Source organism: Diabrotica virgifera, chromosome 4, assembly GCF_917563875.1.
Source record: "Diabrotica virgifera virgifera chromosome 4, PGI_DIABVI_V3a".
Classification (NCBI taxonomy): Eukaryota; Metazoa; Arthropoda; class Insecta; order Coleoptera; family Chrysomelidae; genus Diabrotica; species Diabrotica virgifera.
In genome coordinates this window covers 41,823,253-41,849,942 of record NC_065446.1, presented here as the reverse complement: position 1 = coordinate 41,849,942, position 26,690 = coordinate 41,823,253, and the positions used below count along the sequence as shown (strand labels likewise).

The 26,690-nt window shown below is 34.1% G+C and overlaps 1 protein-coding gene across 1 annotated transcript in view; it reads left to right on the top strand.

Moving 5' to 3' along the window:
- The window catches only part of LOC114325498 (suppressor of lurcher protein 1), a 933,155-nt gene that overhangs the window by 576,562 nt on the left and 329,903 nt on the right, over positions 1–26,690 (top strand). The window contains exon 6 of the mRNA XM_050648175.1: positions 14,397–14,456. Within this exon, the coding sequence (XP_050504132.1) occupies positions 14,397–14,456 (60 nt within the window). The remainder of the gene's footprint in view (positions 1–14,396; positions 14,457–26,690) is intronic.

Here is a 26,690-nt window from a genome sequence, read left to right as displayed (position 1 = left end):
TTAAATTAAAATAAGTTAGACAAAAAGAAGAATATATGTAATTTATTAATTCAAAATACATTTTACTACTGTCAGTAAACAGAAAAATATTTTATTTGGAAAATAAACATAAACATTTCGCTTAAACGAAATGTTCAAACTGCCAAGAGACAGGTGGGTGGTAGCTTTAACATTGAATTTAAGCGAAAAACAATATTAATTTTCAAATAAACATTTTTTCCTGTTTTCTGACAACATTAAAAGGTATTTTGAATTAAATAAATTACATACATTCTTCTTTTTGTCTCAATTTTTTTAATTTAAAAAATGTTTTTGAATACCCTGTATAAATAATTATGTTAGTGTTTATATTATTGGATAGAGAATTGAATACCCTTTTAAAAAAGCTATCACATGACTCCTATTTTTATTTTAAAAAATCATCGATTGAGTCATCACACACAGATGGATGACGTCACTATTATCATATATATGCCAAAAAATCGTAATTTAAAAATAAAAATCAGACTCTTTCGGGATTTTTTCTTAAAGTCTCCGATTTATGAAATAACGAATTTATGCGTTACTTTATGGACTAAACGCAAAAAGTATCACATAATTTTAAAAAAACAGTTTAAAAATAATTTTTTATTTTTAGCAGAATGTTATAATACCCGTATATCGTCTTCTTTAGGTGTCTACAAACCCAAAACAGTTCAAGTCGAAGCGCGTTTTTGCCGAAAAAAAAAAACAAGAAACAAAACATTGTTAAAGCAGAATATTTATGTTGGACATTTTTGCGTCCCAGAATTTGATCTGTGCACTATGTCTGCTTGAGTTTTCAATGAGGAGCTGCGTTCTTACAAAAAATGAGTAATATAACGTCAGAACAAGCAGCCCAAATTGTAGGTTTAATTGGAGATGGCCGATCGCAGCAAATTCAACGTTTCAAGAACTTTAGGAAGGTATAGAGAAAGCGGAGGATACACAAAAACACTTTGCGTATACATCATGTTACAGATAGACAACTGCAAAATGATCTTTCCACAGCCCATGGCCCGTAATGATCGGTTCGTAAAGTGCCAATTCGGTTAGTAACAGATTAAGGGAATTTGTAATCAGAGTCAGAATGACTGCTATTACTCCACTGTTAACGAGGGCACACCGTATGTCACGTTTAAGTTTTGCACCAAAACATGTCGATCGACATATTAACGACTGGACTAATATTCTTTTTATTATGTCAAAATTTACACTTTTTGGATCCGATAGACACTTTGCACTGTCGGATCCACAAAGAGTGCACATTTGCAAAAAGAACATTAGTCCAGTCACTAATATCCCAATCGACATGTTCTGGTGCAAAATTAAAAGTGTCATATGGTGTGCCTTCGTTAACAGTGGAGCAGTAGCAGACATTCTGACTCCGATTCCAAATTTCCTTAATCTGTTTCTCTTAATCTGTTTCTAACCGAATTGGCACTTTACGCACCGAACATTATGGGCCACGGGCTGTGGAAAGATCATTTTGCAGTTGTCTAGCTGTAACATGATATGTACGCAAAGTCTGCAGATGTAAATAACGTTCATCTGCTGGGTTCGTGGGCCTGGAAAATCCTGGAACTGGTCTTTTTGTGTATCCTTCACTTTCTCTATACCTTCTTAAAGCTCTTGAATCGCTGAATTGGTGGATTCCCATAACTTCAGCAAGATATTGCTGCGATCGGCCATCTACAATTAAAATTACAATTTGGGCTGCTTGTTCTGACGTTATATTACTCATTTTTTGTAAGAACGCACCTCCTCATTGAAAACTCAAGCAGACATTGTGCACAGATCAAATTCTGGAACACAAAGGTCCAAGATAAATATTCTGCTTTAACAACGTTTTGTTTCTTGTTTTTTTTAAGACACCTAAAGAAGACCATAGACGGGTATTATAACATTCTGCTAAAAATTAAAAATTATTTTTAAAATTTTTTTCTGTTTCAAAAATTATGCGATACTTTTTGCGTTTAGTGTATTTTATAAAAATTCATGCTGGGGCTTAACGTGCTTTACAAAAATTTTTATACTGCACTTTGTTATTATCTCTATTTCTTCGCTATATTTGAAATGTATTGTTAATTTTAGGAGCATAAGGCTCCTTACACAAATTTAGTCTTATCATGTAACCATCACGGCATCGCTTCCTGTATTTATTTTCAAACTAAATCTAGAATTTCATGATGCGATGATAGACTGTAAATATATTGCTCTCGAGCAACGAGATGATTGATAATGTTACGTGAAACTATAAATTATCCTTATATGTAAACAATATATCGTTATAAGGTTTACATAATATTATTATGTCTACGAAAGCTAATTTCCCTTGGATGTTCGGTGTCTCATTTAATATTATTGATTTTTTTTTATTAAGTAAACCGCGTCAACCATGAAAGGTTATTGGCGGGGAAGAGTTGTACATAAAATCAGATATTTGTTTATAACAACTAATTACAATTGAGAACTTAAGCTTATTTTTATATTAGATTGTACAATTTAGTTAGTTTTAGAAACTTAGTCACTTTATCACATTTACTATAGTTCAGAGCACTTTTCAGATCACTTGGTAAATCACTTTGAAGTCGTTCCAGGTGATAAAGTGGGCAACTAACAATAATGTGTTCGATTGTCAGAGGAATATCACAAACATAGCACAGTTTCTGTTGTTTTCTTCATTAGGTACTGGTGGGTTAACCTGGTATGTCCTATTCTCAAGCGGTGTTGTATGACTTGATCTCGTCGTTTTTGTGGCATTATCCCTTTTGGTGACAAAATTGGGGTGATTCGTTGTAGTTTGTTGTCGTCAAGTTTTTTCCATCTTTCGAGCCATATTCTCATTGAAAATTTTTTATTGGTGTTTTGAATGTCGGAATGAGGAATTTCTAGGAGCTCTTTATCTGGTCTATTCGTATAGTAGGCTTCTTTAGCTTCCCGATCAGCTTTTTTATTACCTATTAGGTCTACATGAGATGGAATCCAAACAAATTCTACCCGTTTATTCTTACTGTAAAGTTCTTTTAGATCAATTTTAATTTGGCATAGTATTGGGTGGTTTGGGTAAACCCTTAATATTCCTTGTACAGCGCTTAAAGAATCTGTGAAAATGACTGCTTCCAATTTGGTCTGGTTTGATATATGTTGTAGGGCTTTAGATATGGCATCAATTCGGCTGAATATATGGAGTACTCCTTAGGTAGCTGGAACTGATGTTTAATTGTTTCGTCAACGAAAGCTGCGCCTACCGTTTCCATTTCAGAAGTTTTTGACGCATCTGTATATATTTGGTAATATATTTTGTACTTGTCTTTAATCTCTTGAAACCGTTGTAGAATTATATGTGATGAAGTATCAGATTTAGGATACAGTAGAAGATTTGTAGTACATTTGGGGAGTTTTATGGTCCAAGGAGGAGGGTAGTTTATTTCATTGGAAATAACTTTCGGAAAATTGAAACCTGTGATTCTTTTACTAAATGATGCAGAAAGCAAGGGTTTTTGTTCAAAAATTAAATGAAAATTGTCAGAAAATGTGTAGGAGTAAGCAGGGTTATTAGAGTTTGCTAACTTTTTTTTCTTTTCTTTATTTATCGTTGGAAGGAGTATTTTCCTGTGATGCGTCAGTATCTTCAGAGGTGTCATCCTGAATACTAAAATCTTGGTTTATTTTACTAAGTAGTTTTTTCTTGATTCTTGTAATTCTAGATTTAATTGCTCTTTCGTGCAATATGGGATATATTTCAGTTAGCATATGTCTCAACCCGTGTATATCCTGTGTGTATTATAGGGCCAGTTCTACTGGGGTGGAAGAACCGTGAACGTCTTCTAAGAATGCTAGTAATTGGGTGTAATTTAGTACATATGGTGGTGATGCATCCTGGATAAATTGTTTGACTGGTTGTAATAATGACTCAATATTAGTAGTTTCTGAAGTGGATTTGTCTAATTTGGTAATTTTCTTCTTCTTTTTAATTTGCACTGGTTTTGGTTTCGTGAATTCTGTTGGTATAGTTTCTGTAGGAGTGGAGCAAGTTGGGGATGACACTTCCGAGTGAGATCGTTTATTTTTGTTATCGGTATCAGTGCTGACTTGAGCATCCATTTCTTCTCGAGATTCGTCATTTACATGTTTAATTTGATTTTGTTCGGGGCTAGTAGATGGTATTTGTGGAAGAAAATTTTCCTCCGTTTGGGGCTTTTGAGTATTTTGTGGACAAGAGGGATTTGAGGTACAGTCCGAGGAAACGTGACCAGTTTGGTGGCATTTGTAACAAGTTAGTTTATCGGAAAGAAAAATTCGGTACGAAATATTTTCAAAATCAATTAGGACGGAGTCGGGTACAATAAAATTGCCTGTAGGTGCAAAGTAAACTTGTCTTCGAAAACTAAGTACATGGCTGTATTGCGGGTCTTGTATTCCAGCTCTAAGGAACGAAATCGGAGACATTAATTTAAAACCAAGATTGATTAAAGACTGTTCGATTATGTTATGGGGTATAGATGGACATACTTGGGATAGAACTAATCTATTAGCGGGTGTAATTAGTTTACGTGCTTTGATTGTATGTTCTACAATCTTAATTTCACCATGTTGACTTAGAAAATCATCTACGACTTGTATGCTTGAAAGGTAGATGCATATTCTTCCGTTTGATATTTTGGATGAGAACAGTACATTTTTTGGATGGACTGTAGTCCCTACTACAATGGTGTACTCTTCTGTTCTTATTCCGTCTACTGCCGGTAAAATTATGGCCTGATTTTTTGTTGGGAATTTTGTTAATGGTTGTTGTTTAGTTATGATAGACTAAGTAATGTTATGCTGATCGGGATTAATTGATGGACCCCTGTAGTCAGAAGTACCACCAATTTGACTTTCTATCTTTTTTTAAATTTAAATTGAACTTCCATTCCAATAATTTTAATTTGGGTAGGTCCGACTCTATTTATTGAAAAGTATCGAAAAGAAATAGTCGATATAGCAATTAGCAAGATAAAGAATAACAGTTGAAACTAGCTTTTAAATAATTAATGAATACGAAATATAAATAATGTTTTTCGTATGTATATAAAAACAATGCTTGTAATCAAACTACATACTGCTAATTTGGAAACTGTACTTACAGCTATTAACAGATCACTGTACACTGCTTCTTATATTTCGGTTTAATATTTAAATTTACAATGTTTCTTCTCAAAACAATAAAAGTTGTGGAGCTCAAACTATTTCGACTTTTCTCTATTATTGATTTACTTGAGTTTACAAAAATATTCCATTGAATCACGGTTTTTGCTCCAGACTTTAAATAACCGCTTGGTTTGACATAAAATTCGGCATACAGATAGCTAACATATCAAAGAAAAAAAGTGAGTTTTGCCGATGTTTTGCTATATGGGTGAGTGTTGCCCCTTATCGTGGATGACAAAATATACGTTCAAAATATATCTGGAAATGGGTAAACTGACTAAATCTAATCAACGTTTTTTTGTTCTATAGCATTTGTTCTATATCAACTGTTCTATAGCATTTTTTTCAGGAACTTAATACTTAAATAATTCAAAAAGTTCGTATTATATCGAAAAAGATATCCTTAGCAAAAATATAGGTTGTAAATAAGTGAAAAAAATGGTGTATGTATGAACTGTCTAGACACAGCTGTAGCATATGAAAAATAGGTTCATATTCGTCAAAATTCAGAGCGAAAATATCAACGCGAAATAACCAAAAAAATGATGAACTTTTTGGGAAAAACTTTTTTAAAGTGTTTAAAAAATCTTTATCGTTGTGTTTTCAGAAAAGTTTCTAACATCAAAAATAAGCAAGATACGCTCAAAATGTTGACTCAAGTTGGTCCTTTTTTTGGTCAAAAAACGCTTTATATGATCTGTAAATGTCATCGATTCAAAGGGCACATTTTTGAAAAAAATTGGTTTTAAAGTAATGGAACTAACTTTTGGATCTGCAATGGTGAATGCATAATACTTATGTAGTTTATAGAGAAGTGACACAAAGTAAAATTTCTATAATCTACTTCAAAAAGTGGCTTCACAGTTGCTAAAAAAGTGACACGAATAGTTTAGCAAATCGCAGGGAACATGTAAACCAAAAACTGGTAGAAGATAAACAGGCACGTTGTGTGGAATGCTATTCTAAAATACAAGTACACATTTTAAAGATTAAAATCTCAAGGGAAATGCGCAAGATCAATATATTGTATGAAACCATATTGCCTCAATTTTTTTAAGTAAATAAAGCTACTAAAATTTGAAAAAGAAAGTCGCAACCATTTCTGTCAGAAATATGTTTATTTTTGTTTGTTTCTATATCATGAAGTGTTTAATAGCAATTGACCAGGGCAATTTACTCAATGCTATAATAAATATAAGATTGCACCATGTCTCTTCACCGGCTCACGCGGTCTGATGTAAAATTTAACTGTGAGACACTCCATAAAGTCACGCGGTCCGCCAAGATTACTTCACAGTGACACGGCATCTGTGACACGCGGGACTTAACGTGTTAAATATTTATTTCATCAATTCGAGTTGAATACAAGAGGACAAAACTTACTATTTTTGGTGGGAATAACCCACAGTTTTAATTTAAAATTAACCCTTAACCACTAACATGCGGTATGTCATACCTTGCCAAAAATATATTTTGTTGTGTTGTAAAACGTGTTTTATAGGAGATGTCTAGAACACCATCTGTGTAAATTCAAGTGGTGCTCAATTGTACCTGCTCCCAACTGCGACCGTTTTAGTATGGTTTAGTCTTTGAGTTACGTTAACGTAAAATGTTCTTGCGGTATCACGTAGTGCATGTCAGTGTTTACATTTCTATAGTTCAGCAAGTCCAGTGTATACTTTCGCTATTAGTATGGCAGCAAGTTCATCCAGTTGTTCTACCTTTAACTGAAAAGCACTATTTTACTATTTTTGAGTTATTAATCTCCTTTTTTAGGTGCCTATCCGCTACGGAGGTTGGCAATCATCATAGCTATTAAATTTTTGAGGCAGTAGCTCTAAGTAGTTGTTTTGAGCTGCATATAAACCATTCTCTCATTTTCTTCAGCCAAGAAATTCGTCTTCTTCCGATGCCATATATATTTACTTGCATTATGAGTCGCAGGATGCCATACTTCTCGCCCCGTATCACATGTCCGAGATGCTGTAGCTATTTTTCTTTAATTTTAAGTTAAACTTCCTTCTCTTTATATGTAACTCTATATCTACCCAGGAAACTCTCATAATTCTTCTATAGGTCCACATTTCAAAGGCGTTAAGTCGTCTCATTGTCCCTAGATTTAACGTCCATGATTCCACTCCATAGTATAGTACACTGTATGTATACGTAACATTTTTTTGTTAGGCGTACTTTAAGTGCTAATGTTAAATCTTTGCTACATAGGACTTTTTCATTTTCATAAAATTAGAACGTGCTAGAAATTAGACTTTGATTTCTGCACTGTAGTCATTATTTTCTGTTATAAGTATTCCTAGGTAAGTGTACTTTTTCAGTCTTTCGATCTGCTGGCCCTCTACTATCCAGATTTCATTAATGTTGTGGTTGCTTTTACTAATTTTTATAAACTTCGTCTTTTTGATGTTGAGAGAGAGAGAGAGAGAGTCCGTACTCCCTACTACACCTTACTATTTTACTCAAGAGTCTTCCAGGCCAAATCAGCTATTGGCTATGAATTATTATAAAATACAAATACTCAAGATTTTTGTAATTAAGTTTATAAATGATTTTGTAAGATCTTCCACTATTTTTTTAATATTGTGCATGCGTTCATAAGTTCCTGGAAAATATAAAGTATTTTATTGCCGAGCGTCACTAAAGTCATTCATTATTGTGCTCATGTGCCCTCATTTGCAGCAGTACAGTAACACTTTATTGTACTGAAAGAAGAATTTTACTTTACTTGCCGCGATTAATCAAATTAACCGAGATTGAATGTAAGTGGTCGATGGCAGTAATCGAATGGCCAGTATTTGAGTGAACATAAAATTTATTTACTGTAATTATTAAAAATATTGTACACAATTTGCGATATTATCAATTAAATCTATGTCAAAATATGGAATTCTGTAGTATTTTGTAATTATATTCATATAAAATAAATTAAAACTTTACCGATTTAGTAATTATTTAATATTGATAACTATCAATTACAAATCGGAAGAGGCCATCTTGCAAAAGTTATCTGTGATCACTGTCATGAAATTATTATGACGTCTAAAATTTGAAAAGATCTTAAATTGTAAATTGCAAGTAAGTGTTAAAACAAATATCAAATTATGTTGGCGATAAAATTTTGTATGCACCACGTCAGTAAAGACTCTTTATAGAACTCGTCTGTTACTCACCTCGCTCGCTATGATCGCTCTTCTCGTAATATCAGACTCGTTCGATAAAGAGTCACTTTACTGACTTGGTACATAAATAACTATTATTTGGAGCCGTATTTTATTTTATAGCAGTGTGAAAAATCATTGCGAAGTTGATGTAAAAACAAATATAGTGATATAAGACAGATTTATATTGAAAACTAAGGAGAATAGGCATCGGTATGACATACCGCATGTCAGAATCTACGTCCTGGAATATCCATGTTAGTAGTTACTGGTTAAGTTTCTTAGACGTTTCTATTTCCACTTCGAAAAAATGTTAAAAAAATTTAGCTGCGCCTCAATGGTGCATATTTTAGGCATCTAAATTTTGAAAATTAAAAAATAAATACAGTAGGTTTGTTCCAACACGACTGAGAACCGTCAGGCAACGATCACGTTACTATTACCCCAGTCGGGATAGCATTTGACCTTGCATTAGGAGCTGCCCCAAATTTTATTTTTCTTATCTTTAGGGAGGGTCAATATTAGCATAAATTTAAAATCTCGACTGAATTCCACCGTTGCGTTAGCCGCCATCTTGATTTTAAACGAGAACAGTTTTTGCTCAATATCTCCGCCATTTTCAATTTTTTGACAAAAAATGTACAAACTGAAATTGTTGAAAATGCGATTTTCTATAATGTTATTTATTATGATTTTTTTCGTGCGTTCGAGATTTTCCGAGTTACGAGGGGAAAATAGTGACAGTTGTAGCATAATTATTGAATTATTGAATTATCTCGTTTATTATTAGTTTTACAACAAATATTTACCTATACAAAAATGAAGAGAATTAAATTTTGTACAATTTTGATGCCGTTCATTTTTTTGATAAAATCAATATTTAAGGTAGTACGTATGTGGTAAAGGTGCGAGTGTAAGACCTGATTGATTTTGTAGCAATTGTTTTTGTTCAATATCTCCGCCATTTTCAACTTTTCGACAAAAAGTGTAAGAACTGAAATTGTTGCAATTACGATTTACTACAATTTTTCGAGAGAACCAGTGGCGGGTCTACAAGGGGGGGAAATGGGAAAATTCCCCCCAACAGGGTCCAAAATTAAAAAAAAATTGTTGGAACATCACGATATATTAGCTGACATAAAACTTAAAATATCGACAGACAAATTCAACCAATAAAACCCGCTAGTTAATAAAATTAAGTGAACTTAATGTATATACATAATGTCTTTTATATACTTAGTTTGGTTGATGTTTCATTGGAAGTTTCAAAAATTGTATAAAATATAATTCTCTTTATTTTTGTTTATGTACAGTTATGTCGTAAAGTTAATAATAAATGAGACAATTCAATAATTATGCTTTCCCTCTGCTTCAATAATTATGCTAAAAAAATTGTGCCAAAAAAATTGTAGGAAATTGCATTTCCAACAATTTTCTTTCCCACCACTTATGTCGAAAAGTTGAAAATGGCGGAGATATTAAGCAACAACAGTTCTCGTTTAAAATCAATATGGCGGCTAATGCAACCGCGGAATTCAGTCGAGATTTTAAATTTACACTACTATTGATCTCTCCTAAAGAATATAATTATAAAATTTGGGGCAGCTCGGATACAAAATTCAATTCAATAATTATGCTCCCCCACCACTTTTTACTATTTTCCCATGTAACTCGGAAAATATCAACCGCATGAAAAAAAATGTTAAAAAGAAATTGTAGAAAATTATATTTTGAACAATTTTAGTTAAAAATGGCGTAGATATTGAACAAAAACAATTGCTATAAAATCAATTCGGTCTTACGCTCGCGCCATTACCGCATACGTACTACCTTAAATATTAATTTTAGCAAAAAAATGAAAGCGATCAAAATTGTGTAGAATTTAATTGTCTTCATTTTTGTACAGGTACATATTTGTTGTAAAACTAATAATAAACGAGATAATTCAATAATTCAATAATTATGCACCAACTGTCACTATTTTCCCCTCATAACTCGGAAAATATCGACCGCACGAAAAAAATTATAATAAATGAAATTATAGAAAATCGTATTTTCAACAATTTCAGTTTCTACACTTTTTGCCAAAAAATTGAAAATGGCGGAGATATTGAGCAAAAACGGTTCTCGTTTAAAATCAAGATGGCGGCTAACGCAACGGTGGAATTCAGTCGAGATTTTAAATTTTTACTAATATTGACCCTCCCTAAAGATTAGAAAAATAAAATTTGGAGCAGCTCCTAATGCAAGGTTAGGCCTGTTATTCGTCTAACCCGACTGGACTATATAGGTTTGTTCCAACCGCAAATTTTGAACCCGTGTTGAGCTGCCCCCCCCCCACTTGCAAAAATTAAAAAACAAATAGCCCTGATTTATGAGCTATTTATGAGCTCTCATATTCCGCAAACTAAAAATTTTGAGCTCGTTCCACTGAGCAGGAATTTAATACCCTAGTGGGGGGGGCTGAGTCAGCCCCCCCCCACTACTTAAAAATAGGAATATTGAATCGGTTTTTGCGGCAGAATTACGAGCTATTTATGAGCTCTTGAAATTATATAGTTTCGATTTTTGAGCTCATCCCCTTCACCCCCAAACAACCCTTTAATTGATTTAACTTAAGAGAAAGATGCTGAGAAAACTTAAAATATATCGTATTGCGAATATAATTCCTATAGTTTATATACTCTAAGAATAAACTATTAAATCAAGAGCATTTCGATTATTGAGCTACAACCCCTTCGCCAGAAAACCACCCTATCTTCCCGGCTTAAGAGGAAGTTGTACTTAAAATGCGTTAAACTAATTATTTGGCGACTACATATCATTTAATAATTTATAACCTTCCAGATTACGCGCATTTAGATCAGTAAATTGCAATTTATTTTGTATAGTGCAGTCACTGAAGGTAAAAATCAACGATTACCTTCAATTTCGGTGAACCTTCATCGATTTTCACGAAAATTGGTCAGTGGTTAGAGGATACGTCAAGAAACAAAGGTGACATGGTACCACCTTGCGCCTTTACCCTGAGGGTGGATACCGCCCCTTCTCGGGGGTGAAAATTATTTTATAAAAAATAGCTGCACAAATCAATAAAAGAACAAATTAAAAGCAAAATTTATTATATAAAGTTAATAAAATAAGTAAATACTTTTTAAGTTATTAAAGATCAAAGATTTTAATTATTTGTGAAAAAAATGCATGTTTTGAAGAGGTTTTTTGTAAATCACTGAAAAACTGTAAGTTTTTACAAAAAAGTTAATAGTAGTTTAATTCGTATAGCTTATATTCTAAGAATAAACTCTAAAATCACGCGCCCTTCGGTTATTGAACTACAACCCCTTCGCAAGAAAACCATCCCATATTCCCGGCTTAAGAGAGGGTTGTACTTAAAATAATTTAAATTAATTATTTGTCGACTATATATTGTTTAATAATTTATGAGCTCGCAAAATATACGCATCTCAATTATTGAATTGTCATTTTCTTTCTATAGTGCAGTCACTGAAGGTAAAAATCAACTATGACCTTCGATTTCGGTAAATCTCCATTCATTTTCACGAAAATTGGTGAGCGGATTTTGATACTATCAACTTTTTCTGGATCTTATTTTTCATAGGTATTTCTAAGTACTTTGACAAGTATTTAGTACCTAAGTGTTATAAAATGCATCTCTTTCCCGTTATTTAAGCTTGAACCCTTAGATTTGAACAGTCGCGGAAAAAATATACATTTAATTACCAATAACTTACTTTAAATTAACATTACAGGGTTTTTCAAGTAAGCAATTTATTATATTTTTTATTAGCTTCAATTTTAGTGATGAAAACTTTTTTGTAAAAACTTACAGTTTTTGAGTCATTTATGAAAAATCGCTCTAAAGCATGCATTTTCTTTCCAAAAATTAAAATATTTGATCTTTAATAACTCAAAAAGTATTGATTTATTTTAATCACATTATATAACAAATTTTGCTTACAATTTGTCACTCTCTCTATTTGTGGGGTTATTTTTAATAACGTAATTTTCACTCCCGAGAAGGGGTGACATATACCCCAGGCTAAAACCCCAAGTTCTTATTGTCAATTCGTGAAAATAAATGGCGATTTACCGAAATCGAAGGTAATAGTTGATTTTTACCTTCAGTGACTGCACTATAGAAAGAAAATGGCAATTCAATAATTGAGATGCGTATATTTTGCAAGCTCATAAATTATTAAACGATATGTAGTCGCCAAATAATTAATTTAAATTATTTTAAGAACAACTCTCTCTCTTAAGCCGGGAATATGGGGTCGTTTTCTTGCGAAGGGGTTGTAGCTCTATAATCGAAAGACGCGTGATTTAAGAGTTTATTCTTAGAATATAAGCTATACGAATTAAACTACTATTTAACTAAGTTAACTACTATTTAACTTAAAGTTTTTCAGTGATTTACAAAAAACCTCTTCAAAACATGCATTTTTTCACAAATAATTAAAATCTTTGATCTTTAATAACTTAAAAAGTATTGACTTATTTTATTAACTTTATATAATAAATTTTGCTTTTAATTTGTTCTTTTATTGATTTGTGCATTTATTTTTTATAAAATAATTTTCACCCCCGAGAAGGGGCGGTATCCACCCTCAGGGTAAAGGCGCAAGGTGGTACCATGTCACCTTTGTTTCTTGACGTATCCTCTAACTACTGACCAATTTTCGTGAAAATCGATGAAGGTTCACCGAAATTGAAGGTAATCGTTGATTTTTACCTTCAGTGACTGCACTATACAAAATAAATTGCAATTTACTGATCTAAATGCGCGTAATTTGGAGGTTATAAATTATTAAATGATATGTAGTCGCCAAATAATTAGTTTAATGCATTTTAAGTACAACTTTCTCTTAAGCCGGGAAGATAGGGTGGTTTTCTTGCGAAGGGGTTGTAGCTCAATAATCGAAATGCTCTTGATTTAATAGTTTATTCTTAGAGTATATAAGCTATATGAATTATATCCGCAATACGATATATTTTAAGTTTTCTCAGCATCTTTCTCTTAAGTTAAATCAATTAAAGGGTTGTTTGGGGGTGAAGGGGATGAGCTCAAAAATCGAAAGTACATAATTTCAAGAGCTCATAAATAGCTCGTAATTATGCCGCAAAAACCGATTCAATATTCCTATTTTTAAGTAGTGGGGGGGGCTGACTCAGCCCCCCCACTAGGGTATTAAATTCCTGCTCAGTGGAACGAGCTCAAAATTTTTAGTTTGCGGAATATGAGAGCTCATAAATAGCTCATAAATCAGGGCTATTTGTTTTTTAATTTTTGCAAGTGGGGGGGGCCAGCTCAACACGGGTAAATTTTGAACGGTTTTAAAACGATCACGAAACTGTTTGGCATCGATTTTATGCGCATGCTTTGACTTAGCATCGTTCCCTTACGGTACGGTGGCTGTGGCGAAGGTGATACGTGTTGGAACGGATTTTGACACTATCCTAAGTACTGGATATTTGTTTGAAGATCTGAATTATGGCCATTTGTTTAAAATATGCCAAAAAATAAATAAAGAACAACAATTGGTTTCTCTGTTATTTAACCAAAAATAGTGATGTATTTTTCTTAATTAATTTGAAAAATATATATTGCGCAGAAGCGTTACCGTACATTGTACGGTTCTCGACGAGTTGGAACCAGCCTTATATAACGTTCCATGGGTTCCATGGGAACGAAATAATATGTATATTCCATGGTACTGCGCAGGACGGTGATTGTTACATGGATGGTTCTCAGTCGTGTTGGAACAAACCATAGAGAAATAACAACAAGTTGTTATTTCTCTATGGAACAAACCTAATGTTTACTGCCAGTACTATTTATTTTGGCAAATAATGAATAAAACTATTATTATCTCCTAACATATTACTAAAAAACAAAATAATATAATAACGTAATATCTACTTAGGGATACTTTTCATTTTAAATTTAATAATATAATATGTCTTTCTGTAGAGTAAAATTTATTGTTTTAGGCGTAAGGAACGTATTCGGATAATATTTGAAGAAGTTGCACTGCAAAAGGGAGATATCAGGTGAGTCATACAGTTACATAAATCAAACTCATAAATATGTTGATCGTTCAATATCCCATTCAATAACTTTTAGACGTAACGTCTGCCTAAAGCTGAGATATGTATTTCGGAAATAGATTAAACGGATTTTATGTCCATATTTCAATATTTCTAAAAATGCTAAATATTTTTATTTAAATTTCAGATTTATTTTTTACGCTCAAGCTATAATGTTAGGAATTATTAAATAATAAAATGTTACTGAAATACAGATGGAATGTTGCTATTGGAAAGTATCTACAAACTAATATATTTTACATTAAAAATGTATAAACATGTTCAATTTCGTTGCAACCCCAAAACGCAGCAGCATTATATTCTAGCTAGTTCAATCCGAGAGTGCAGCAAGCGTCTATACCGGTTTCGGGACTTTTTTGCCTCTCGTCAGTAGACACATATTTATGCTCTTCTCTCTGACTGAACGAGGATACTCCGACGCGTGCAGTCTCGAATTGCAACGAACAAAATGGCCGGGAAGCCGTAGCGACATCTGCTAAGAAACATACTAAGTTTTCAACCTAATAATACATGAAACGATATTAAAATATCATTCCACATCCCATCAGATTGAAAACAGTGGGAACCTTCTCTGGTAACAACGCCGAGGCTTTTAAAAATTATAAGCCGTGCGGATGTCAACTATAGTAAGATGAGGGAATTTAACAATTTGTAATTCACGTCCCATCTGCTCAGCGTGGTAAAAGCTCCAACAAGAAGGTTTCCTACGTATTTCAAATAGAGTAAATAAATTAAACATTAAAATGTATAAACATTTTCAATTTCGTGGCATCCCGAAAACACAGCAGCATTATATTCTTGTTTAATCAGAGGGTGAAGCAAGCGTCTATACCAGTTTTGGGACTTTTTTGCCTCTCGTCAGTAGACACATGTGCTCTTCTCTCTGACTGAACGAGGATACTCCGATGCGTGCAATCTCGGATTGCAACGAACGAAATGGCTGAGATGCCTTAGCGGCATCTGCTAAGAAACAGACTAAGTTTCTAAAAGACTAAATCGACCTGTTTCCCGAAACAGGTCGATTTTTATTTTTAATTTATGATTTTTTGGCATATTATATATCATACTAGTGACGTCGTCCAACTAGGCGCGATGACCTAATCGATGATTTTTTAAAATGAGAATATAGGTCGTGTCCTAGCTCATTTAAACGACTTTATTTAATTCTCTATTCAGTAATATAAATATTAGCATAAATATTCATATAGGGTGTCCAAAAAAAATTTTTAAATTAAATTAATTGACACAAAAGTCGAATTTATGTATTTTATTTAATTCAGCATACATTTTATTGCTGTCAGAAAACATAAAAAATGTTTATTTTATAAAGAAACATCGTTTTTCGCTTAAATTAAATGTTCGAACTGCCAAGAGGCAGGTTGGTGGCAACTTGAACATTGAATTTAAGCGAAAAACATGTTTATTTGTTAAATAAACATTTCTTTCTGTTTACTAAGAGCAGTTAAATGTTGTTTGAATGAAATAAATTACATAAATTCTTCTTTTTGTGTCAATTAATTTAAATAAAAAAAAATTGTTTGGTCACCCTATATGAATAATTATGCTAATGTTTATATTGCTATGTAGAGAATTAAATTACCTTTCAAATGAGCTAGCACTCGACCCCTATTCTCGTTTAAAAAAATCATCGATTACTCCATCACACCCAGATGGATGACGTCGTTAGTATGATGTATATACCAACAACATAAAATAAAAATCGATCTGTTTCGGGATTTTTCCTTAAATTTATTTAGCGTATGGCTTAAGTATATCACAGAATATATTTAGATTTATGCATTATACAATGCATCACAAACAGATGTCCAATTTTTTTATATATTCGATTGACCCTTCGGTTGCCATTACAAAGTCTATAGGGTCGCCTGTGTATGCTCTGCGTGGGCAGTCCTGAACAATGTGACTGATCGTCTGTCTTGCAGCGCCGCAGTCACAAGAAGGCGAGGGGAGTTTACCCCATCTGTGGAGGGAGTCGGCGCATCTTCCACAGTTTGTTCGAATTCGATTAAGGGCTGCCCAAATCTTACGGGGACGTTCAAATTCGCAAGGTTTCCCTATGATGTCCGGTAGACTCTCCGGGTATTTAAGTCAAAGTTGGATTGCTGCAGCGCTTAAGCAGATTGTAGAGGGGGTAACCTGGATCGGAGACGGTTTCCAAGAATATCGGGGATGTCGTTGTGGACTAGAAGCTGGTGACTGTCCATTATTTTGTTATATTCTTTAACCAATGCATGTTCGCGGCGTAGGTTGGGTGGTGCTATATTACTAAGGGTAGGTAGCCACATTTTAGGGGTGGGCTTAATTGTGCCTGTTATCATACGCATAGTACGGTTTAGTTGGGTGTCGACCAGGTGGGTATGCCTGCTATTTAGCCACACTGGAGCACAGTATTCTGCCACCGGATATATCAAGCCAAGAGCAGAGGATCTTAATGTTGATGCTGTGGACCCCCATGTAGTGCCGCAGAGTTTCTGTATTATATTGTTGCGTGTTTTCAATTTTGCTGCTGTTTTCGTCAGGTGTTCTCTGAATGTGAGCGTTCTGTCTAGAGTAACCCCAAGGTATTTCGGGTATTTATTGTGTTTTAACAGCTTGTTATTAAAATACACTCACAATTCTCTGTTTGCCAACTTGTTGTTTAGATGAAAAGCTGATACTTCAGGTTTTGTAGTACTTGGCTGTAGTCTCCATTTCTTAAGGTATTCGCTGAGGATGGATAAGTCATTCGTGAGAGTGATTTCTGTAGTTTCTAAAGATTGGTGGCTTGTTGCAAGGGTCCAGTCGTCAGCATATCCAAACTTCCGAGATTCGGTTTCAGGCATGTCAGCAATATAGAGGCTGAAAAGTAAAGGGGCAAGGACAGAACCCTGTGGAAGACCATTGTTAAGTTTCATCTGTCTACTCGTCTCCTTTCCCATTATAACCTAGAAGGCTCTGTTGGTCAGCATGTTGTCAATGAGGTTAATTATCTTTCTGCAGGGGATAATGCGGGCCAGTTTATATATTAATCCCTGTCTCCAAACAGTATCATATGCTGCTGTTAGATCTATAAATACTGTTGCTGTCTTTTGTTTCTTTTGAAAACTAGCTTCTATAAAAGTTGTTAATGACAGCACTTGGTCCGTACAGCTTCGATGAGGGCGGAAGCCAGCTTGTTCAATGGGGACATTTTCTAGTATTCTGTGACTAATTCTGTTGAGGAGAAGCTTTTCTAATAGTTTATATACCATGCTGAGTAGAGCTATGGGGCGGTAGTTTTCTGGCTTATCGTTTGATTTGACCGGTTTCGGAATTGCAATTATCTTTGTTCGCTTAAGTGAGAAAGGAATGTTACCTGACTGAAGTATATCATTAAAGAACATTGCAAGCCACTGTTTCGTGTATGCACCACTGTGTATCAAGAACTCTGGATGGATACCATCAAAGCCAGGTGCTTTACCTGATTTCATTTCTTTCAGCGCATGTGTGATTTTAGAAATAAGTATTCTTGCTGAATATTCGGAGTTCGTTCTGTTCATTTGTTTTAATGCCCTTAAGTCTCTTTTCACGTTGGTAGTATGTGTTCGATCTCGTGGAGCTCTGGATAGAGATACTATATGGGAGGCAACCTTGTTAGGAGACATTTTAGACTCTCTGGATTCTAGCTGGTAAGCTCCTCCAATTTTCCGCAACAAGGACCATGCCTGCCGTCTTGATTTTTTTAAGTCAAGGTTTTCGACAGTCTTTATCCATTTTTGGCGTCTAGCTGTATCGATGTTGTGTAAAAGCTCATCGGCTATTTCTCGGTCACCACTTTCGAGAAACTTTGTGTATAAGTCTTCACATGTTTCAGTCCATCCAGGCACATATTCTTTGCGATACCCCCTAGGGATGGTTTTCTTGGCAGTGCTTATTACTGCGCCCACAAACCTCTCATAATGTTTGCTGGTTGGATGGACCCAGCTCAAGGTCCGGTCTAGTTGTTCAGAGAACTTCTTCCAGTTTGCTTTTCTAAGATTCCACCTGGGTCGAGGATATGATCTAATTATTGGAATTGATATTCCGATGGTGATAAGCACCGGACGATGTTGAGTATGTGGGAAGTCTGCAAGGACACTTCTCGCAGTTGTTAGTGGTCTATCATTGGTATCTTTTGAGACAAAACATAGGTCTGGGTTATATTCTTTTCTCCATGCAGCTGATTTAAATGTTCCTCTGTCTTTGGCATCAAAAACTAGATATGTGTTTTGCTCTTCGGACCATTCTACTAGTGCCTCCCCATTTTCATCATTCGTGGTGTACTTCCACATTTCGTGGTGGCTGTTGAAGTCGCCGATGTATATAGTAGGATGTGGATGAGTCTTTAGCACTTCTGGGTTCCATATAGTGGCTGGAGGTTTGTATATGTTAACTACGGTAATATCTCCAATCTTGGTGACTACTTCATGTATATTATTTTCATTGGAAGCAGAAAGTAGGAAACCATTTTCTATATTGCAGCGAATGTAGGTTGCGACGCCGTAATGTTTATCATAGGTGGCTCCCAGTAAATCGTAGCCAGGTATCTTTCCACTTAAATCAAGCTGGACTTTGTCTTCAGTATGGGTCTCTTGTATGGCAACCAGGTCAATGTCGTTATCGTGTAGTATTTTTTGCAACACTTGGCATTTTGCCTGGCTTGTGCCCTCGATGTTAAGGTGACAGACTCGGATACACGGTCCGATATCTCTAGTCAGTTGGTTCTGAGAAGAACCTTTATTTGTTCCCATCGTATGTTTACGTATAGATAAGATTTCTGTTTGTGATCTGTGATGTTGGCAGGATATTGTTTTTTGTTTTTCGTTCGTCTGCCGTCAAATTTTTGCTAGTTCATTTAGCGTTACCCAGGGTGCACCACATGGAGGCGAACTAGCATTACACCCCATTTTCCTTAAAATCATCGGCTTACGAAATATAGAATTTATTCCAAACGTTTGCACCATACTGTATATAGTGGGTAGTCAAATTATTGGGGACACTACACATGTTGAGTTTGTATATACACCTACTAATCCAGTTTTCTAGCGTTCTACGCCTTTCCTTTCCCAATAGCCACTTATGTCTATTGTGACAGTCTTCTTCTTTTAAATTTCTTTCTGACATCGCCTTGGTGATACCCTTTATTCATTTGGTTGCTGGTCTTCTTCGTTTTCGTATATCTGTGGGGGTCACAAAGATTTTATCACCAGTCGATTGATGCCCTTATTAAAGAATGGCATCATAAACCAAACTTAAAAAACGCTGGACGGAAGGGCCGCCCGAGAACTTTATCGTACCGATCTATTATCGTTATCGTACTAGATACTGGCATTCTATAAAAATAACAATGTTACTCGTTATTTTGATATTTTAGAAACACCTTGTATACTTGAAAATATTTTATGGTTCTACGCATCATTAATTCCCGCATTTGAGAAAATGTTCGGGGACACACTATAGATTATTGCATAAATCAATAGAATATTAGTCATACTTTCATATCAAATTAGTCCATTTTTCTGAGAAATTAATAGTTTACAATATTTGCATTTTATTGCATGGATTGTAATGAAATTTTGGGAGTAGCCCAAAGCCCAATCTGCTAATTCAAAGTCTATCCTATATACTATGGCGCTTTTATCATGGGGGTGATTCTCACCACTTCTCGGGGATAGAACATTTTTATTTTCGAATTGCATGGAGCAAAAGGAAGAATTTTAAGAAAATTTAAAAATTCGCTCTATAATTTGATCTTATTTTTTTCACCCGTCCAACTTTTTGAAAGTAGAAATAACACTGTATTAAGAGGTATTGCAAAAGAAAAACAATGCATTTAAATTCTGGTGAATGAGTGGTTAAATGTATGTACTTCTCATTTTTCCTTAAAGTACATTAGTCATATATTTTTTTGCACCATATCTCGCTTAGTTTGAATGTAACCGACATTTAACGGTGCTCGTTTTAAAGGCCTTTTCAAACACTACAAAAGCATGAGCGCTTTGAACATGCACCAAAAAACAAACTCTTTTTACCTACCATATCTCTTTTTGTATTATAAATAGAAAATTTACGAAGGAACGAATCTCTTTGTTATTTATAATTAAAAAAAAATGTATATAGTGTTTTTAGTTTGATGCATAGTTTTTAAGGTATTCACAAAAAACCGTCCGAAAACGTGTCATTTTTAAATGAAAATGACCAATTTTCAACTACGCATAACTCAAAAAGTATTGAGTTCTTAAAAAAAAGTATAGATCAGTTTTTGCTTAAAAATAGGTTCTCTAGCCACTTCCATGCTTATTTTGACCAATAAATTTTCCACCCCCTTGAAGGGGTGGGAATTGCCCCAAGATAAAAGCGCTATAGTATATAGGGTAGATTTTGTTTCTTGAGCTATTCCCTACTTACTGTGAAAATATCAAGTACATCGATGTAGTAGGATGGAATTCGGAGCCAAATACCCTCATTGACTGCCCTATAATAATGCTCTGCTATGATCGCGTGAGAGGGGACACACACAAGATTCTAGCAAAATTTCAATTTTCTGTAACTTTTCGAGTTTTTGAGTTCTAGCAACGAGTTTTATGTAATTGGAAAGATAATTTTACATTCTTTCAAAATATGTAAAAATATATAGGGCGTATGTAAAATATTAAGATTTTTTTTTCATTTCCGGTTAAACCGGAAGCCATATTGTGGGTAAAATTTATTGCGCTAATAGATAACAAAATACTATATAGGTCTGCCAAATTTCAAATTTTAGTTTCTATTACAGAGGTAGTTACGGGAACTCGAATCTTTTTTTATAAAAAATTCATAACTCCCCTCATATGAAGAGTCAAGAAATCTGACTAATGTTATTCAATTTACCGATAGGATATCAAAATAATATCAAAAGATAAACAAATTCCTTGGAGTCATATTTGAGAAAATCTAGTTCAAATTTATGTCAAATTTTGACCCCTTAAATATAGGCAACCCATAACTTTTTCTGAAAAACGATAATATTCTTGTTAAAGCCCCATCTTTAGGATATATAAATGTTTTTTCAAATTAAATTTATCTTAAACAAGTTTTTAGATTGGTAGGGAAATGTATCGGGTGGGCGGTCGGCCATGCTGGCCGCCATTTTGGATTTGGAAATGTCAAATTCCGTATTTCTATTTACCTATCGATGAGCTAACTTTAAGTTAAATTTCATTCGTTTCGGTCAAAATTTGCAAAAATGGGCCCCAAATAACCCCCCTATTTCGGCCCCCCTTTGAGAGGTTTTTTCAAAAGCTTAGTTTCTCGACAAAATTCTCTTAAACTTACTCATACCGAATTTCATCGAAATCGGTTTAGTAGTTTTTGCTGGGCGCTGGCGACATTCGTACGTACACACGTACATACTTCCGACATGTTTTTTTTATTTGCTTTTTAGACTCAGGGGGACTCAAAACGTCGAAAAAAAGTGAAATCTGAAAAAAATTTTTTGCACGATCCTATAACTTTATCTATTATACTCATACTGCGTATGTAGTACGATAAAGTAAAAAACGCAAAAGCCTGTATTCAGAACATGTCATGACGCGTAGAAGCTGTAATTGCAGCAAAGGGTGGCATCACTAAAATATTAAAATTAGTGATTTTTTGTTAAAAAATTTCTTTGTAAAAAAATTAATCGTTTTACTAACAAAACTCATTGGTTTTGTGACCTTAATACCTCACTATTTTATATAAAACATAAATGCAAGCCTTAAAGCCAATTACTTGCTAAAAAATTCAAAAAATTAAAAATTGTTTGACTGTCCCTAATAATTTGGCAATCCATTGTATTGTAAAAACATGGTCATTTTGCAACTAAATACGTAAATAGCCCTTTTGTGATGGCTTTTCATTTTATAACTTAATAATAACAATAAAAGTTGGTTCCTATTTTATTGTAACTTTATAAAGAATTATATTACCATTATAAATAAAACTTTTGTAGGCTGCTAAAACTTTTGAAGGCGCTATAAAAGATTTTATTTTAAAGCAGAGCCAAAGTTTAATTACCTTAACCCCATGTTGAAATTGTTATTTTTCTTTTATGACTGAAAACAACGCTGAGAAGAGTTCGGGGTGATTTATGTATTGAAGCCGTGGATATTTTATTATTTTTTAACTGACCTATTAAAAGTTTTTCGTAAATTGTCGAAATGAATGAATTTGAACCAGATATTACTTTTGGAAAACAAGAAATTTCATATAAAATTTAGAGTAAAACCGTTTACACACGTCCTGACAACCTGAAAACTGACCTCTACTCCTGACAGGACCACAAATCCTCCGACCATTTTTTTCGGGGTCAGCTCTACACGCGTCCTTACAAAAGTATCTGACAAAACGTAAAATTATCAAAAAAAAAACAATAAAATCCTTTATAAAAGGTATATATTTAAAATCCCTAAAAAGGGCTACATCACAGAACTAGTTTTCGATTGGTTGACCAATCATCATCAGTGCTTGCGTGAAATTTACATGCTTACCACCAAGATATATTTTTACAAAAATATGTGGGTCATAGCCCTTTACAAGTGATCCGTCAAGGAAACATCGGTTAAAAATGCTAACTTAAGCATGGATGTTAGAAATATTTCGTTAATACTCCCCAGGTAACATCTGAGCTATGGTTGGACGTGTTCACATAGTGACAGTATGGCAGCAAGTCACTATGTGAACATGTCCAACCATAGCTCAGATGTTACCTGGGCGTATTAACGAAATATTTCTAACATCCATGCTTAAGTTAGCATTTTTAACCGATGTTTCCTTGACGGATCACTTGTAAAGGGCTATGACCCACATATTGTTTTTTGTATTACAGTAAAACCTGTCTTAACGGCCACCTGTCAAAACCGACCACCTGAACTAGCCGGTCAGTTTTAAAGTTCCCCAAACCAAAATTTGTGGACTACAAAACTTGGTATTAGCGGCCACCTTTTTATATCGGCCAATAGTTCTGTCATTTTTAGTGACCGTTATTGACAAGTTTTACTGTACATGGTATACAGCCAACTACAGGAAAACTTTTTCCTTGTAGATTTTTATAAAATTATTATTTTACTTACATTTTGTCTTAACATAATCTGTATAAGCCGTATTGTTTAATTTTTTATGTCATACCTGTTTAATATTGTGTATTTATTACTTAGTTACGAACTGTCTAATGGTATTCTTTATGCCCGCGCGGGCGTAAATAAATTATTGCAATAGGAAACAACTAAAATCAGACATTTACGCATTCAGTATTATTTTCTGTCATCCATTGTTCAAATTTGGCAAATTCCTTGTCGTACGTTTCTTTGGATTTTTTCGGTAACAGATTCTCAGTTGCTTTTTTGGCTTTTTTAATTATTTCTTCATAAATATCGAATTTCTCTTGCATTCTGACTTTTTTTTGACGATGTCACATAGAAAAACTTTGATTACGTTAAGAACAAATTGCTAACCAGCATCACTTTTCTAGTAACAGTACTGAACACCTGCTGCGATTCAATATTACTTCTAATTAATCTATCTGTATATCTATCTATTTAGCCTTCTTCGGTTCATCTTTAAAAAATGGGCCTCCCCAATCCTTTTCCATTCTTCTATGTCTGTCGCTACAGTTATCCACCTAGAGCCCACGTGCTTCTTGACATCATCTGCCCATCTTATTTTGTGGCCTTCTGCTGCTTCGTTTATATTCCCACGGTCTCTAATTTATAATAATTTCGTTCCATCTGTCTTCTTTTTGTCTTATAGTATGTCCGGCAAATCTCCATTTCAACTTTGCATCTTCTTGTCTAACATCCCTAACTTTGCCTTTCTCTTTTATTTACTCGTTTCTCTTTTTATCCATTAGTCTTATGTGCAACATTTGCCTTTCCATTGCTCTTTGCGTTTTTAGGATATTGTCCGCGTTTTCTTTCGTAAACGTCCACGTTTGGGAACCGTAAGTGAGAACAGGGAGTACGTATTGATTGTATATCTTGGTCTTAAGATGTTGTGGATATCTTTTATTTTTAAGGATGCAGCTTAGTTTTCCAAATGCCGCCCATGCCAGTATAACTCGTCTTTTGGTCTCTGCTGTTTGGTTTTCTTGTTAAGTTTTATAATTTGACCCGGATGTACAGGGTGAGTGGGGAGGAATGTGCCAAACTTCAAGACTGTATAATATACGTAAAAATAATCAAAAATAACTCATATGTTGTTACAGTCAAACCCGCTTATTAGAATACCTCTTAAAGGAATATCCCGGTTTAAGGAATAGAAATTTACGGCCCCGAAACGTTTCTACTAGCAACCAATGATCGGTTATTAGAATATTCCGGTTATAGGAATATTTTTGATTGGCACGAAGGCTATTCCAATAAGCGGGTTCGACTGTATTCGATTTTCATCTGTTTCCGAGATATTGGGTGTTAAAATTTTTTTTACAAACTGACGATTTATTTATTGCTCTAAAACCGGTTGAGGCGTGCAAATGAAATTTGGTGGGTTTTAAGAGATAGTTGTTGCGCATATTTTGACTTATATTTACCATTGGCGCGCATACGGATAATAGTCTGTAATTTTTAAATATAAAAATGGTACGCCACTGAAATATTTCAAATTAAAAACCTTTCTTGAATTCCTCGTTCAATTTTTGACAAAAAATCTATCTTCCCTTTTTTCATGCAACGCTTCGTTTTCATGCAAAAAATAAAACATCTTAACGCTTACAAAGTTTTCGACGAAGTTTCTGTATGAATGTGCAGAAACTTATTGTAAGCGTTAAGGTATTTTATTTTTTGCATGAAAACGAAGCATCGTATGAACAAACATGAAGATAGATTGTTTGTCAGAAATTGAACAGGGAATTCAAAAATAATTTTTAATTTGAAATATCTCAGTGGCGTACTATTTTTTTCTTTAAAAAATTTCAGACTATTGCTCGTACGCGCGCCAATGGTGAACAGAAAATTCTTAATTGTGTGTCAAAACATGCGCAACAACTATGTCTTAAAAACCACCCAATTTCATTTGCACACCTCAACCGGTTTTAGAGCAATAAATAAATCGTCAGTTGGCAAGAAAAATTTTAACACCCATATCTCGGAAACAAATGAAAATCGAATAACCACATATCAGTTATTTTTTATTATTTTTACGTATATTATACAGTCTTGAAGTTTGGCATATTCCTCCCCACTCACCCTGTATATAATCGTGAACTTGTTCTATTTCATCTTGTCCGATCCTCATTGTGATGTCCTAATCTGTATTTGTTATGATTTTGGTCTTGCTGTAATTCATATTAAGGCCTATCTTTCCGGCTATGTCCAGTTCTTTCATCATTTCAAATAATTCTTCTTTTTATCAGTTATCAATACGCTCTCATCGGCGTACCTTAGATGGTTCAAGCGTTGTCCACAAATTTTTATACCTTTTTCTTCCCATTCTAATCTTTTAAGCATATCGTCCAGAGCCTGATGAAAAAGCTTCGGTGATATTGTGTCACCCTGTCTTACGCCTCTATTTATTTGAATTGATTGTGCTCCTTCGTATACTTTAATTGTTGTTGTGGCTTCTTTATATTGGCTATTATGTCTGTATATCTGTGGTCAATTCAGCTGTTAATCAAAGAACTTTTCACTGCCCAATATTCGACACTATCAAAAGCCTTTCCGGAATCTATGAAGGCTATACAGTAGGCCGGGCCGAAAAAATTTTTTTCTAGTTTTTCTATACGGCTAGTTGCCAAAAGTTGTGACTAGTATTTATATAATGCTATACCAAATTTGGGCCGGTTTAAAAAATAATTAACCGGGCCCCCTGGCTCTTAAAATTTTTTTTTGGTCAAATTTTTTTTTCAAATTCTTGTACAAGGCTAGTGGCTAAAAGTTGGAACTACTATTTATATAATCCTATATCAAATTTGGGCCGGTTTAAAAAGTAATTAGCCGGGCCTCTCGGCCCTTAAAGAATTTTTATTTTGTTAAAAAAAATGCTAGGGGCTATTAAAAAAGCTTCTGTTGTCATATTCTATTGTTAAGCGAAAGAAAGATAATACAGTCGACAGGAAAAAATACTTAAGCTTTTAAATGCCGTTTTAGAAGATCTAAACTAAATTTTCAAAGATAATACAACGCTGGTCATCGACAAAAATAAAAT